Below are 16,027 nucleotides of genomic sequence, written 5' to 3'. Positions count from 1 at the left end.
CTGCTTGGTCAAGTAAAGCCACAGGCCCAAAGAAAAAACACCTTCACCTCTCCGATTAGAGAGACAAGAGGTGAATAAATGTCTTCACCGTAGGGGCTTCCTCTCTTTCTACAAGGTGTGAGGGGAGGAAGATAGGGCCCCAATAGGCTTTCACATTCAGGGGCTTTTAGGGTTGCTTTCAACCTTTGGTGCCCCCTTGTAGAGAGACAGGGTAGTGACACATCTGCCTCAGTTTCCCTCCTTTATTGGTTGGCCGATCACTGACTAACTCAGTTGTTACATCTTCAGCCCTCAGGTTGGGTTCTTGGTAGTCTTTTCTTCTCTTAGAGTGGTATGGGGTCCCATACATCGGGAAGCCAAGCACTATATGAAAGACATACAGTCCCTGGCCTCTTTGAGTAGGACTGGCTTGCTCAGGCCTTAATAAACTCCCCCTTCCTGAATTTTGGTAGGGCAACCCAGGCTCACCCACTCCTCTGGGTTCCAGGACAGACCTGTATGAAATGGTTTGCACCAATCTTTTCTAACCCTTTACATTTCTCCAGGCCGCCTTCCTACCCACCTTTCTACCTTGATGGCAAGATGTTCCTCAGATCCCCTCTGGTCCCCTCTACAAGAAGTTCTGTTTTTTTAGGTGACTTCACACCAGTCTGCTACTAAGGGGTCCTGCTTTCAATGGCTCCTCACCCTTTCTTGCAGTCACCCCACTCTTCCACTCTGTAGCCCTTTAAATTCCACAGCTGTTCTAAGCCCATCAATCAGCTGAGCAGGCAGTCTGTTACTCTATTAACCATTTAGTGGCTGAGAGAACATGTGGTCTGTACATATCATAAGAGGGACAAAAAAGCCCTTACTGCTACTCTCAATTCTCTCACCCCTCACTCCCACCTCTCTCTAAAGTGAAAGAATAAATTAGCCACTGTCAGCTTCTCCACTGGAGATAGATGGACAGAGTTAAGGACAGAAAGGAGGGATTTAAAGATATAGGTAAAGGAAAGACTGGGGGATGGAGGAGTGAGAACATGGTGGAAGGAGATAATGAACAATGGGGAAAGAGAGTGAATAAAGGAAATTGTCCTGATTTGGGGAACCCCAAAGCTGCCACTGGGACTCTCCTCTAGTCTGGCTTATAGACTGACATTGAGAGAGCTCAGCCTTTGATTTCCTGAGTCTGCCAACAGGATCCCTGAAAGTCATTTACCTCTAAGATAAAATAAAATACATTTTAAGTGAAAAGAAAAAAAGCCCTTCATAAAACAATTTCAAGTAGCATTGCACCAAGTTCATTATGAAGAAGCTAAAAAGTAGCATCAGCAACACACAGATGCTGAGGGATCATTAATGTAACCCTATAAGTACAGGAGGGTGTCCAGTTTGGTGCATCTATGAGATGCAAGAAATTCAAGGGAGTTTTCAGCAACCCTATATTTAACCAGATAGGTCCCTCTTTTGGGTATCATGTATTATTTAGTGTTAACCTGGAAATGTTTGCAATTGGCTAAGAATTAGTGTGGGGTAGCATGAAGCCAGGAAAATATTTCACTGGTTACAAGGTGGGGGTGGATTAACCAAATATGCACCATTAGATGTGTACTTTACTTTCACCCAGGTTGTACTGGTAGGTGCACCATAGATTTTAAAGTGTAAGCCTGCTTAGGACAAATCAGAGAGATGTTGCTGACATTGCTTCAGTTAACTTAAATGGTGCTGCATGACAGCAATGCCCATAAAGTGAAATTGCCTTTTTTCCTCACTTTTCTCCAAGAAATGCAACTCTGAAATACAATAATTAATTCTGCACCACTGTCATATGGAAGGCAAGGACTGCCCTAGACAGCAGAAAATTGCTCACTGTTCAATCACAACATTTTGATTACAAGTCTAGCACAATACAGTTACAATTTCAGTTCTTTTAGCCTCCCTAATTTGTTTTTATGTTTTTTGTCTTCATTTGATCATTACTGTTATTTTTTCACCTAGGTATTTACTTGTCTAATTTCTTCATGTCAATCTCAAGAAGGCTATTGCATCTGAAAGAATGTGACCGCCATCGTAGGTGGCAACTCAGCTGAATTTAATAATCTTGCATCTCTTCATGATGACATGAGCATGACTTCAGAACCTACCATTTACCTTAGCTCAAGTATATGGGATGGCAGATAAACTCATCAAAAATGCTGATTTTACATCATACCATCAGCTTGATCAGTATTAAATTTCATCTAATTTATGTACTACAGAAAAGTATAGGTTAACATCTAGTACCTATTTAAAAGCAACAACTATTCAATCAACAAAGTTTAATACTGATAGCTATTAGAGCTGGAAATATATGAGATGTGTTAGGTTGGAGGGAAAACAGTGCTTTTTAAAAGAGCTGGTTAACCTACAGTCTTTCATCCATCAATGTAATTAATTTTGTACATTTTTTTCCCCAGAACAAGATACTCAGAACATGACTGGAAGTCTTCTATGTTCAAAAATTTGGGAAAAATACTAGGAACACCAGTTCATTCAGGATGATTAAAATTTTAATAACATTGCTGTAAATGAAATATGTTATTCCATTTAGATGCTTATTGAATGTGTTAAGTTCTGGGTGAACAATATGTAAATAACTTTTCCCCCTTTGAGATCTTATTTAGTTGCAATAATAAAATGTCACAAAATAAAGATATATTCTCTTAAATCATCTGATATAGTTTGTAAGAATTATACTTTGGGAATTATTTTCACTTCAAAACTGCTTTGTGCTTGTTGGGGAGAGGAGTTTAAAAGCATTTTATAGTCTTTTACAAATGCACTGATAGAATGACTTTAATTGCTCATATTTCTAACATACTTTCTTAGAAATGTTTAAAGTTTGAAGACATTTAAATTTTCTATAATTTTGTGACAAAGGGATATTATATCTCTATCCCTTCTTGATGTTTGTAGGTTGAGATGAACATACCAAGCTAAAGGGCATTGTGAAGATAAGTTTCCATGACATTTGCCATAACTCTTTTATATTACCATCTGGCTATTTTATATGTAGCATTCAGAAGCGAATATAAAAAAAATGATGTAAAGCTGAAATTATTTCCTTGATAACACTTGTTTTAAACACTGTGCCACTAAATAGCTAAAAAGTCTCAAAAGTGAATGCATAAAGCATATAAAAGCTACAAGCCTACTTACATAAATTCTTAAGATTAAAGTAATAACTTCTAGAAAAAGGTGGGAGAAAACATACTGCAATAAATCTATTTGTAATGGTATTTGGGTTCCAGCAACTGCTTTCATTGTTCTCAAGTGGCTTACATATAAAACAATACATTTGATGTATGATTTCAATTCCTTATGGAAAACTGTTCTATCTACAAGCAGCCTGTCAAACAAAACAACAACAACAAAAAGCAGTTCAGCACTATGAAGGAAAGCAGCACTTTAAAATATAAAGTAAACAGGATTTATTTTTAAAGTCAGTTTCCAGCCTGTGTAGTCAAGGATTGGCTGACGTCAGTGGATGGGACAGGCATGAGAGGGGAAGATCATGATTTCTGCTACACAGATCTCTAAAATGCCAATCACAGGAACATATGAGCACATATAGATCACAACATATACCTGAATTAAGAACATTAGAACATAAGAACAGCCATACTGGGTCAGACCAAAGGTTCAGCTAGTCCAGTATCCTGTCTTCCAACAGTGGCCAGTGCCAGGTGCCCCAGAGGGAATGAACAGAACAGGTAATCATCAAGTGACACCATCCCTGCCCATCCTGGCTAATAGCCATTGATGGACCTATCCTCCATGAATTTATCTAGTTCTTTTTTAAATTAAAATGCATGTTATATATAGTATCTGATTGCACCACCTTTACTGAAGCTCAATGGTCCCTAATTTTGTGAGTAATTCTAATGAAGTTAAGACTACTTTCAGAGCAAGGTATCACTGCATGTGAGTAAGGGTGGACGAATATGGCCCTAAATTAGAAGTTAAATAGAACTGTTGCTTTGGTAGTTTAGCAGCAATAGCCAACATGATCAGAGGAAACTTTCACAAAGCTTTTGGTTCTCTCCTTTGTATGATTAGGCACCCCTGATTTTGCCATGTTTAACAGCAGTAGTACAGTTTTCTGTTGCTCTAAACCCAAGCGCGTGCTTGGAGCGGCATGCCTCGGGGGGCGCTCTGCCAGTCGCCGGGAGGGCGGCAGGTGGCTCCGGTGGACCTCCCGCAGGCGTGCCTGCGGAGGGTCCGCTGGTCCCGTGGCTCCGGTGGACCTCCCGCAGGTGTGCCTGCGGGAGGTCCACCAAAGCCGCAGGACCAGCGGACCGCAGGACCAGCGGACACTCCGCAGGCACGCCTGTGGGAGGTCCACCGGAGCTGCCTGCCACCCTCCCGGCAACCAGCAGAGCGCCCCCCCTGTGGCATGCCGCCCTGCTTGGGGCGGTGAAATGTCTAGAGCCGCCCCTGCCTAAAGCATTATTATTATTACTACTTAAATTGTATTACAATATCACATCAAGAGACCTCAACCAAGACTGGGGAACCACTGTCCCAGGCACTTTACAAACCTGTAGTTGTGGACAGTCCCTGACTTGAACAGCATGCAATCTAAATAGGCAAGACAGAAACAGTGGGAAGTGGTCCAGGGAAGTGAAATGACCTGACCAAGGTCACACAGCAGATAAATGGTAGAAGCATGAATAGAACCCGGTCTCACAGTGGTAGTTGTAGCTGCTATGAAACCTTCTAATCAAACACACTGTAGTGTGGTGTGGTAGGCCTTCAAAAGAGGAAACAATTTGCCTGAGGGACTTGATCATGATAATTGCAATATTGTCTTATTGTTGCGGGGCCAAAATTTTCAAACATGACTAGTGATTTTTGTGTGACAAATTTGAGACTCCTTAAAAAGGCAGATTTTTCAGAGGAGGCAGGCTTTTGGAAATCAGCCCCATTAAGCTGTCCAAGGCCCCCGAAATAAAATTCCAGTTACTTTTGGAAAATGTTGCCCAGAATATACTATCACAGTGAGATATTTAACATAAAATACTTTTTTTGTGAGTTCTTGCAGAGTGAGTGCTGTGGCTCAAAGAGACTCAGAAGCACAGGGGAAATAAAACAACCATTTTTTCCCCAAATGTCTAAAACATTTCTATGGGTTTGTTTCTAGTTTGAGGTGAAGGTTCAAGTTTGGTTCCTCTATTATGGAACAGGCTCACCTGTCCCAAGTATTTATATATTTCAAAATGATGGGTAGATGCTAAAGCAAAAGTATCTGATTTCAGTAATAGTTCCTAATGAAAGCTTTTAAAGGAGGACCCACTGTATAAATTATCAATCTCTGTCAGTGGCAGTTAACAGCATGCCTTGAGAGTGCTGATTAAAACAAAAGGTCAGAGCAAACATCAGTGCTCTAGAGACTCTTGTAGATAGTAGTGTAATTAAAATGTAACTCTAGACTGCTTCATGTTTTCTGTGTCAGCATCTTTCCAGCAGGGAATGGTCAGATAGCTTGGTGAACCCAAGCAGCCACAGCAGAAACAGACAGGAGATGCCTGATGAGGGACCTAATAGATAGCTATCAACATTATCACCTCACACTATATGCTGGAACCCAAACAGCCTCCGTTTTGGAGAGGGTTTTTTTTCCCCTTTTCTTTTTTCCCTTCAAGGTGCATGCTGTCCTGTCTTTTGTTCTGGCAGAGATAAGATGTATAAATCATGAGTGGTTGACAAAGTATACTCCAGTGCCTGAGGCAGCTCATCAATCATTTTCCACATGTCGACAGGTAATTGATGCGAACCCTGAAGGCGCATCTCCATCAGGTAAAAGGAGGAAGGAATTAAATCTGCTGTCATGGTTTGAGCAGCTGATCTGTATTTAACATTCTTTTTAATTTAGAAGTTGTTTGTTTTAAACTGTACTTGTCTTCTCCAGCTCCCTTCCTGCTTCCCTCCCTCCTTCCCTCAGCCCCCATGCACACACTTGTATGGAGCAAGGTTTGCACTGCTGAAATGAAGCTTAAAAAATAAAAGCTCTGTAAGAGTTCCAGAGGTGCTCCAGCACAGGGCAACAGCAGACCACCCAATGACTACTGGGGAGGTGCTGAGGAACTTGCTTTCTGCTTTACTGAAGCTTAACATCAAAGGCATTGGTTGTCAGGCAATTATCTGTCAAGTGAATCAAGTCCCAACCAATCTACATGGGGGATGAGGATAATAAATATAAAGATTTTTTCCTTTGGATACTATCTTCTTTGACTTCATTTAAACAAATCTGTTCATTGTTTTAAGCTTTGAAGAGAACATTTCAACATTCAGAACTAAAAATAAAAGATGAGTGAAATGGAAGAACTTATGAGTGAAAGATTTATATAGAGACTTACAACCACAAAGAATAAGTCTTGTGAAGATTTCTTTCATATGCAGACTTTACACGGGGACTTTCATGTTGCTATCTCCTCCAGTCTCGATGACTGCAGTAGACTCTGCATAGTGCTACATCTAAAAACATTTGGAAATGTAGGCATGTGCTAAAGCCCTCTCTTCCTTTTAAGAAAATTACATCCATGCTTTGTGATCTGCACTGGCTACTAATAGATTTCCAGGTGCCCTACTAGCCCTGAACGGTTTGGTATCTGGCAACCTCAGACAGGCCATATGACACCTTAGCGTTTAAAAACAGCTGAGACACTGTAGCAGATTGCACCTCATCATGCAAACAGAGGAGGAAATGGGGAAAGAGTGTTCTACGTGAGGGGTTCAAGACTGCACAGACACTTCTTGACTCATCAGAGCCCAAATGTGTTGACTTTCAACTCACATTGCAAGAATGATCTGCTCTCCTAAGGCATTGTTATGGGAGGGAGGTGGAATGTTAATAAAATTAAGTGGAAGGGAAGTTCTACATTTACAGAGAAGCTTGAAGAGTTTTTAGGCTGGGATGTTGGTCCTGTACTTGCATGCACAGCTTTGAATGGGACATTTAATACAAGTCTAAGTAAACTAACTGCAACTCAGGAAGCAATAGTGCACATCACCCCAATACTGTGCTGACAAGGTTAATTGACACTGACCTAGAGGGATCACTTCTGGGAGTCACATGGTATTTCCATCTCAGTAGTCCTTTAAGTCAATAGCTTACTTGCATAAAGACCCCCAAAGTAGTAGGTATGGAGATCGTGAACACAAGGGAGGTGGATATGAGGAGGACAGCTGCCTACTAAGAACCAAACTAAGGTCCTAATCCAAAGTCCAATGAAGTCAATGACTCCCACTGATCGGAAAGGGATCTAGATTAGGTCCATAGTCCACCCAATGATTTCACATAAGCCATCAAGCAGCTGCTGTATAGCGGTGACTTTCAGAATTAGCCAAGTTTGGGCGCAGCTTGAATGCACATGGCACAGCTTAAATCCACTCTGAGCAGCAGGAGAAGAGAAGGGAAGGGAGTGGAACACAGCAACTGAGCTGTCCAGTGGCAGCAAGTCACAGAGATGTTTGCGCATTAATGGCACCTCCCCTTTTGATTGCATGGTTAAAGGGAAACATGGGACCTAGGAAAGAGAGAAGCAGGAGACACACAAGAAAATAAAACCATGTGAACCAAGATGTAAATGTGGGGAAGTGGGACTGCACAAGAGGCAGACAAAAGCTGGGAAACACTAAACCGGTATAGGGAGTGGCTGCAAAGGAAAGTCATCTGGGAAAGAGATATCACCTTGTCTCTGGCTCTGCAAATACTGGCTGTGGCCGTGATGAATAATAGAAGGTAAATACATTTGGCAAGAAACAATTCAGGTACAAGTTTTAAAGGGGTTATTTTAAATAAAAACAATATTAAAAAGCATTTTAAAAGTAAGGGGGAGAGGTGCTGGGGAAATGGGAATGCAAAAGGGTCATTTAGTATCTTGAAAGAGGAAACTATAAAGGTTTAAAATAACCTTAACATGAACTGGAGACCTCCTGATATCTTTGCCTAAGTGACATCACAAATACTATAAATAAAATGTGAAAGACACATACTAATAACTATACTCAGTGCTTATATAGTGATTTTCACATCCAAAGTGCCTTAAATATATTAAACTAACACACCACCTAAAGCAAAATGTCCATTCATTCTGTTTGCTTCTTGTACTACTGATTGGGGCAGATGAAAACAAAGTTGGCAGCTGAGATATGTATGATCTCAGGGAGGTAATGGTATTAATATAGTGCCATGTACTATTTTAAACATTCAGACATTTCTCCTCATTTCAAGTACTTACACACCTTGTATATGAGAACTAAGATGGCAGAGTTCACTTAACCGCCAGTGAACTGACTAATTATGCTTCAGTCATAAGGAAAAATAAATGTGGTGGCCTGATCTTCACCCCTTCAAAAACTACCTTCAAAAGAAAACACAGGATTGGAAAACAAGGGTGTTTGCATGATGTAATCATTTGGAGAAGTGAGTACACAGTGTCTCACCACATTATGACTTGACTAACTATAGGAACATAGGTGTCAAGTATCAGAGGGGTAGCTGTGTTTGTCGCTTTTTACAGATCCAGACTAAGAGTCCTGTGGCACCTTATAAACTAACAGATGTATTAGAGCACAAGCTTTCATGGGTGAATACCATGCATCTGACGAAGTGAGTATTCACCCACGAAAGCTTATGCTCCGATACGTCTGTTAATCTATACGGTGCCACAGGACTCTGTGTCGCTTTTTATAGGAACATAGGATTTGCCATAAAGAATTAAATCATTGGTCAACCAAGTATGGTTCATCTTGCCTCTGGCTGTGGTGGTATGTTACACACTGATACATGGTACTTCTGAAGAAGGCACTCTCCCCACCAGTCATCTTTACCATCTGCATCAGATGGTAAAGATAGGAAATAATCCCTATAATTTTATGTGCCCCTTACTTTAGTAAGCACAAACTGATATTGTGAATTATAGAGAAAGAGGAAATAAATTATTATTCAATTTTAGATTTAGTAGCTGATATGTATGAAACACTATGAGGAAAAAAACTGGGAGGGAAATGAGAAAAAAAATCCAAGTTGTTTCTAGAAAATCATGACTCTTGGAATAAACTTTACTGGATAATTTCATTCAAGATCAAATTCATCAGACTGTTAGAAGAATAAAACATATTGTTTGTAAAACATACACTTGATAGAATCCTAATGCAATTCACAAATAATATATCTCATTTCACAGTATATCATTGGTTCATGTCTCTTTCTAATTAATTTTACAAGACAGAAGAGCTGTTTGTGAACTGAGTTATCTTTTTATAAAACTCTTTGGACATGAAACTAAGAAGTAATAACAGTTCGGATCTATCTCCAAATCTTGCCAAGTCCAGTTCACTTCATAAGAAGTCATATTCTTACCTAATAATTAGATGCAATGCTTTCCTTGTAAAGGAAAGAGAAAATAAAGGAATTTTTTTACTTAAAGACTTTTTTGTAATAGAATATAGTAAAAAAAACCCACACACACACAAAACCCCACAATTCTGAGCATTGCTACAATGAACGTATCACCCATTTTACCTATGGCACCCTATAAGACTGAAGTCTTTGTCTGATAACTATTTAGCGTCTGATTGTGCAGCATGCACACACACCAAGTCCTGTCCAAGTTAATATCAGTATTTGTTGGTACAACTGAAGCCAGACAGTGCGTTGTTATCATAACTGTAGACTATGAGAGAACTTGTGTTTAGCCTGAAGAGAGCTCTAATTAAAGTTCTCTAGCCCTAAGTGCATTGTGTTGTTTGCCAGACTCAGGCTGGCTGCTGACAACTTGAATCTCCTCTTCAGCCATGAAAAGAGCTTCTTCTGTATTCATTTTGATGTGGAGGCTTTAATCTAGCTGCCACTTCCAACACATTTTATCAGCCCTGAGAAAGGCTTTTTGTTTATTCCAACTGGCAACCCCTTTCTCTGACAACAAGGCTTCAAGTTGGGCTAATATCGAAGATCCCAAATTCAACTCTACTCTTCCTCATCTCTAACTTCACTGATATGTGCGTGATAACCAAGCTCAGCCCAGAGATAATGAATTTTTGCTGTTAATCTAAGGTTGTCGTTAGTCAATGTTTTTCAAGATTAGCTGGCCATCCCTATATTCATTCTGAGGCCACTCTTGGCCTCTAGTGTTTCATGTTGCAGCCTATTGTAAACATATACAGTTCAGTAACAAAAAATGAAGTTTTAGAATGATCCATAATGAAACCAATAAGGAAGTACATTGAAGACTGACATACTCTCATTGTAGCCATTCAAATATAGTCAGATCCTCAGCTGGTATAAGTTGGTGTAGTTCTGCTCCCTTCAATGGACAAGGTGATCAGTGGAGGATCTGACCAATAACATATAATCAATCACTCCAACCCTCCCTTTACATTGTATTCACCAATTCAAATGTGAGTAATCTGTGGAGTAAAGACTCCCAATTTACTGGGTTTTTTACTACCCACAGCACTTTCTAGAGTGATAGTTTACCCATCAACAACATATTTCATACTAAATTCACAAAGTGTTTTAAAAGCACTATTTATAAGCAGCTTCACAATCCTGTAAGTTGCATAAATATTATCCCCATTTTACAGTGGTGAAACAAAGAGGTTCAGTGACGTGTTCAAGATTACAAAACAAGTTGGTGTCACTGCATTAACTCCTGATTTGAAATTCTGTGTGCTAATCACTAGCATTACCTGCCTATTATAATACAATATATCACTGTATCATCCTATAACTTAATTGAGCCACTAGTGTTGCTCTGGAAATCCTGTCTGTAGTCCATGTAATATTTTAAGTCCAACTTGCATATTATCATCAGTGAGAAATAATTATTGGCTACGTTACATAAACATTTTTAAGTAAATTCAGTGTTAGGGAATGGGTCTAAACTGATGGCGATGGAAAGTAAGATTTGTCCTCTGTTTGCCAACAAATGCAATACAGTTTATGGATAGCAGCACTACAAACTGCCTTACACTACTCCACCAATTAGCCCCAACTCTAATCAGGAAAATAGATGTACAGGTCAGAGCGAATTCAGACTCCATGACCATTCAGGCTTTAGCTGTAACTAAACAACAGTGCAGTTTGCAGCATGTATAGCAGTCCACTAGGAACTGCACTCAGATCACTAATTCTTATAAACAAACAATCAGATCCAAAGCAGTCAGAGTTAGCCAAAAGAAAAGCATAGCTGTATAATTTTTACATTTGGTCGGAGGAAGAAAAAGGGAGTGTTTAGATTTGTGGGAAGAAGCACCAAAGCAGGGTCATATGATGAGGTGCCTCATTATCAGTGCCATACTTGAAAGATTCACTTCTGTTCTTGCTGTTGGCTTGTAACATAATGACTGAAAATAATAAGATATTAAATGTTATCTCAAAGAATAAAAATGAAACACTAATCCGAGGGGAAATATTGATTTTTCCTCATGCAACCATAATAAATTACCATGAAGTTTTTTGCTTTTGCTGTAAACTTGCCTAAACCCTAGCAAATAGCAGAAAGAAGAGAGAGAGCCCGTTTTCAAGCCAGTGCTCTCCATTGCACATCCTGACTTTCAGACTCGGTATGCATTCTGTTTTTATGAACGAGGTCCAAAATGTTTACCACCAATGCCTAGCACTGTAGAATATTAAATAGTCTACTCTACTCACAGTATATAAACCTATAACATTTCCATGAAGATATTTTGTCCAGAACACATATATTGCTATTGCTTCAACAACCTTCTAAAGGGCATGTTGAATGTAAATGTGTGTATGTGTGTGTGTATGTGTGTGTGTATATATATATATAACCATCTCAAAGGAAAAAAACAGTGTGACTCTACATTTTTTTTTATGGTGCAAACAAAATATTGTTATACATGTTTGCATCTACTTCTTTTGTTGCCCTTTTGGGCCTGCTGAAGTTTAAATTTACAAGGAAATGTTTCTAACATCAGTAAATGCTCTTCTAAAATATCATAAAAATGCTGCTTCAAATTATTTTGCGGATATTTAGTGACTGAAGAATATATCCATCTGTTAAATGGTTATTTGTCTGTGGCTCAGAATGTGGACTACTTTGACAAGTTGTCTCATCTGGACGCTCTTATCCTCCTGGAGTTAGAGAAGATTATATTTTTCTCAATACCTGTATATTGAAAAGTCCCCATTATAAGGAGTTAAATGCATACACAGAGTAGAATGGACACCTAAAACGTTTATTTTTTTAGAACAGATTCTTGCTAAACGCTATTGTTAAATTAAACAAAATACCTGATCCATGACTTACAAAGTGGCTCAACCTAAGCAAACCAGCATACCTGCACTCAGATCTCTATGCACCTGCTCTTATTTGATTAGTGAATCTCAATGAAAGCCTCATGGTGTGGGTTTTTTTGCTCAGTTTAACTATTTACAAGATTTAGCTGATAAAACAGCCCATGCTTTAATGAGTCTCAAAGTTTAATGATGGGCAAACCTCAAAGAGCTGGAGGAGTGCACAATTTGGATAAACAGAAAAATGTTCAGATACTCATTTAAACATCTTTATTCTGGTCAGCCATTCATCAGATCAGCCCCTATGTAAGAGAACTCTAGGATTTCCTGGTTTTTGGTCAGAAAGGAAATGCCAAACAAACTCCCTCTTCTACCAACCATTTTTTAGGATAGTAGTTTTCTGTTGTCACCACATGCAAGTGCTCACTCATGGTACTTGGGGATAAAATTCTCCACACACACACACACACACCTTTTTTGGGGGGGGGAGGGTGATTTTGTTTTACAACAAAAGGAAACATTTCACCAAATTTTCCCAAGCTTCTAAAAATGGTTGGGTTTAGGATTGAAGTTCAGGGTGATTTTTAATTTTATTCAAACCATTTCTTCCATTCATAAAGGAAAACCTTCCTGACAAAAACGCACAAGATAGATACAACACGGGAGGTGAATGCTTTCATCTTGTCCTTTCAAAAGAATCTATGTGTACACAGGAACAGCATAGCAAAGTGAATATCATATTTAAAACATATCTGCTAATTTCCACACGCTTACATCAAAAAAGCTGCTCATATGTTCCTGACAGACGAGTTGCTGCATAGAAAATTGCTAGGAGCTTGTAACATGCTGCTGCGGATACCCCAGTTCTGTGAGCCACTGTGTTACCTCTCTGACTTAGCAAGTGTGTGTTTTCTTGGCAATTAGATTGTGTGTCAGCTCTCTGCCACACCAGTCTGTCTTCCTCCCCTGCAAACTCCTCAAGGCTTTCTCAGCCCAAAGCTCACCTAGAAGGTAACAATCAATGAACTCCAGCCTCTGAACTCCTCAGAGATGTTTCTCTGCAATGCCAACCCCTTCCACTGTGCATTCACAAAAGATATTAAGTTTGCTCTGTTAAGGGGTCAGTACATTACAGCTTATTAATTTAACTGGGGAAAATACACCATTCCCTTCAAACACAGCACTGAGTTGGTTTATGGTAAAAGTTAAACAAGTTTACCAACAAAAGAGCATGGATTAAATTATATCAAGTAGCAGACATAAAGGTGGCTACAAGCAAATAAAATTGAAAATGCGTCTTAAAGTCTAAAACACAATCTAGCACGATATAGTCTTTGTTCAAGATGGTTTCTTTTACCCTCATTCTCCTTTCCCTGGCCAGGATCCATCACAGAGATTAAATCGATTGGTTTCTTCATCTCCTCAAGGTGAAGGATAAAGATGGAGTCTCAGTCTGTTCCTTAGATTGCCAGGGTCGGATTTACACCTTGCGCACCCCTAGGCACAGTATTTTCAGCACCTCTCTGCCTACAGCTGACCTTCTGCAGCACTCCTTTGCCCACAGACCACCCCCCCCACACACTACCCAGCACCCCCGGCACAGCCCTACCATAACTTCCCAGCACCCGCCACAAATCCTTCTGGGCTGAGCAAGGAGCACTCCAGAAGGCCTCATGGGGCTGTCTTCCCCTCAGCCAGCCCCACCTCCTGCTGGGACCCGTGAGTGGCAAATTTTGATTTTAAGGTGCCCCTAGAATGCCAGCACCCCAAGGCATGCACCTAATGGGTAATCCAGCCCTGAATGTCTTTCAAATCAGGAAGCCTCCTGAGGAGTCAGTCTCCGGAGTCTCTCTGGAGTACAGTAGCCACATTAATTCTTTATTTCTTGAGTTCAGGATCGGGATACCCCCCACTGGCTTAGCTTGATAGGTTTGTTTACTACTTCAGGTAAACCCACATTCCTTTGTCTAAGATAGACCTGTTTATCACCTTTACCTAACCTAGGCTGTCTGGTTTTAAACATGCTCTAGTAACATCACACAGAGGGATGTTACCTGTGAACATGTGATTTACAATTATATTAATTAATCAGTGTGTTATCAGCTGTCATATGATACCTCACAAAGCATATTCTGTATGCATTTTACTGCAGTAGTGTGTAGGGTGTGAATAGAGGGGTGCCTAGAATCACAAAGCAAACAGAAGTCTGATTGTCTCTCTCTCATAAAAAGCAATGAATGCCTACAGTATGTTTAAGTAATATTATAGTTGTAACATAAACCAATAAAAAGCCAGGAAATTTGAAACTAAGGCTGACAAGCAGTTCCTGCTTTATGTCATACAGGACATCATAGGATGGGGGTGGGCATATAGAGGACTTGACAATGAAAAAAATTAAACTTTATTATAATTAAAATTTAACTTTGAAACAAAAACATATAATATGTTACTGAATGTATGTATTACCTACCTAAGAGACAGTGCCTTGGATAATTTTGCACTTTGACTTATGTGTATTTCAGCTTCTTTAATTCAAACTCACACTATAAACTAGATGGGTATATCTGGACACATGGGAGAATGAAACAGACACAGGAATAATGTCCTATGTGGGGGAGGGATAGCTCAGTGGTTTGAGCATTGGCCTGCTAAACCTAGGATTGTGAGTTCAATCCTTGAGGAGGCCACTTAGGAATCTAGGGCAAAATATCAGTACTTGGTCCTGCTAGTGAAGGCAGGGGGCTGGACTCAATGACCTTTCAAGGTCCCTTCCAGTTCTAGGAGATAGGTATATCTCCAATTATTATTATTAGATTTTAAAGTAGTAAGCTATAACTTTATTAACTTTAATGGAGTGCAGCAATCCCCCTCTCCTAAATAAAAATAAAAATGAGGCATTTACTTGGGTCCAGTGTGGTTTTAAATGACAAAGAAAGAAAATTAAAATTAAAAAATCAGCTATGGCTCTTTCAGCCCAACCTCTGGGATTCAGCCCACATCTCAATCCTCTTGTCCTCCCTCCACGAGGCTACCTCTGTGCAAAGACTTAAGGTCTCCCCTTCTTCCTCCAGACTAATAGGGTCCACCAATTATCTCCTCAGTTGGCCTCTTACTCATGTTACTTGTGGGAACTAGTCTCTTTGAATCTCACTTGCCACAGACAGAATTATGAATTCCACTTCTAAACATACAGCTTTAAAAATCTTGTCCTTACTTCCTATTAACTGATAACCAGGCCTACAGAATGCTTGTTACGAGGAAGGCCAAATAACCCACTGGACATCTTGCCAACCTTGTCATGAAGAAGAGAATTCCTTCTGATTCTTCAACCTGGCAATCTGCTCAGTCCTACACTCTCTTGGAAACACAGTTCAAATCATATCTCCATTAGAGTGCAGACCAGCCACCATAGCAGAATGGCTACTGCACACCTTTAGGTTTTCACAGACAGCTGGAGGAGAGAGGGAGGTACTGAAAACATGGTTATTGCTCCCTCACTTTCATATGCAGAAATTCAATTAATTTTTTAAAAGACAAAAATAGGTACTTTGACCACTACTACTGTATGCATGGGGGCATTTATAAAGATACAGGATCAAATGCAGCAGTACTAACTCAGATGAAAATCCTGTTGAAATTTTAACATAGTAAGGATTGCTGAACACAGCCCATATTATTTACCCTATTAAAATCATACCGTAGGCATACCTATAATGTCCTATTTATGGTTCTTAGGGT

General features: G+C 39.7%; 1 protein-coding gene across 3 annotated transcripts in view; it reads right to left on the bottom strand.

Moving 5' to 3' along the window:
• Positions 1–16,027, bottom strand: part of LRMDA (leucine rich melanocyte differentiation associated) — a 981,216-nt gene that overhangs the window by 317,597 nt on the left and 647,592 nt on the right. The window contains exon 6 of one of the 3 annotated variants that reach the window (XM_045025045.1): positions 11,264–11,373. The exons of the other annotated variants lie outside the window; for them this stretch is intronic. Within the exon in view, the coding sequence (XP_044880980.1) occupies positions 11,293–11,373 (81 nt within the window). The 3' untranslated portion in view covers positions 11,264–11,292. Of the gene's footprint in view, positions 1–11,263; positions 11,374–16,027 lie in introns of those variants that run through there. 3 annotated transcript variants of the gene reach the window in all.

The sequence above is a fragment of the Mauremys mutica genome, chromosome 7, assembly GCF_020497125.1.
Source record: "Mauremys mutica isolate MM-2020 ecotype Southern chromosome 7, ASM2049712v1, whole genome shotgun sequence".
NCBI classification, from domain to species: Eukaryota; Metazoa; Chordata; order Testudines; family Geoemydidae; genus Mauremys; species Mauremys mutica.
The sequence above is the reverse complement of the archived record's forward strand: the minus strand, read 5'-3'. Positions and strand labels throughout refer to the sequence as shown.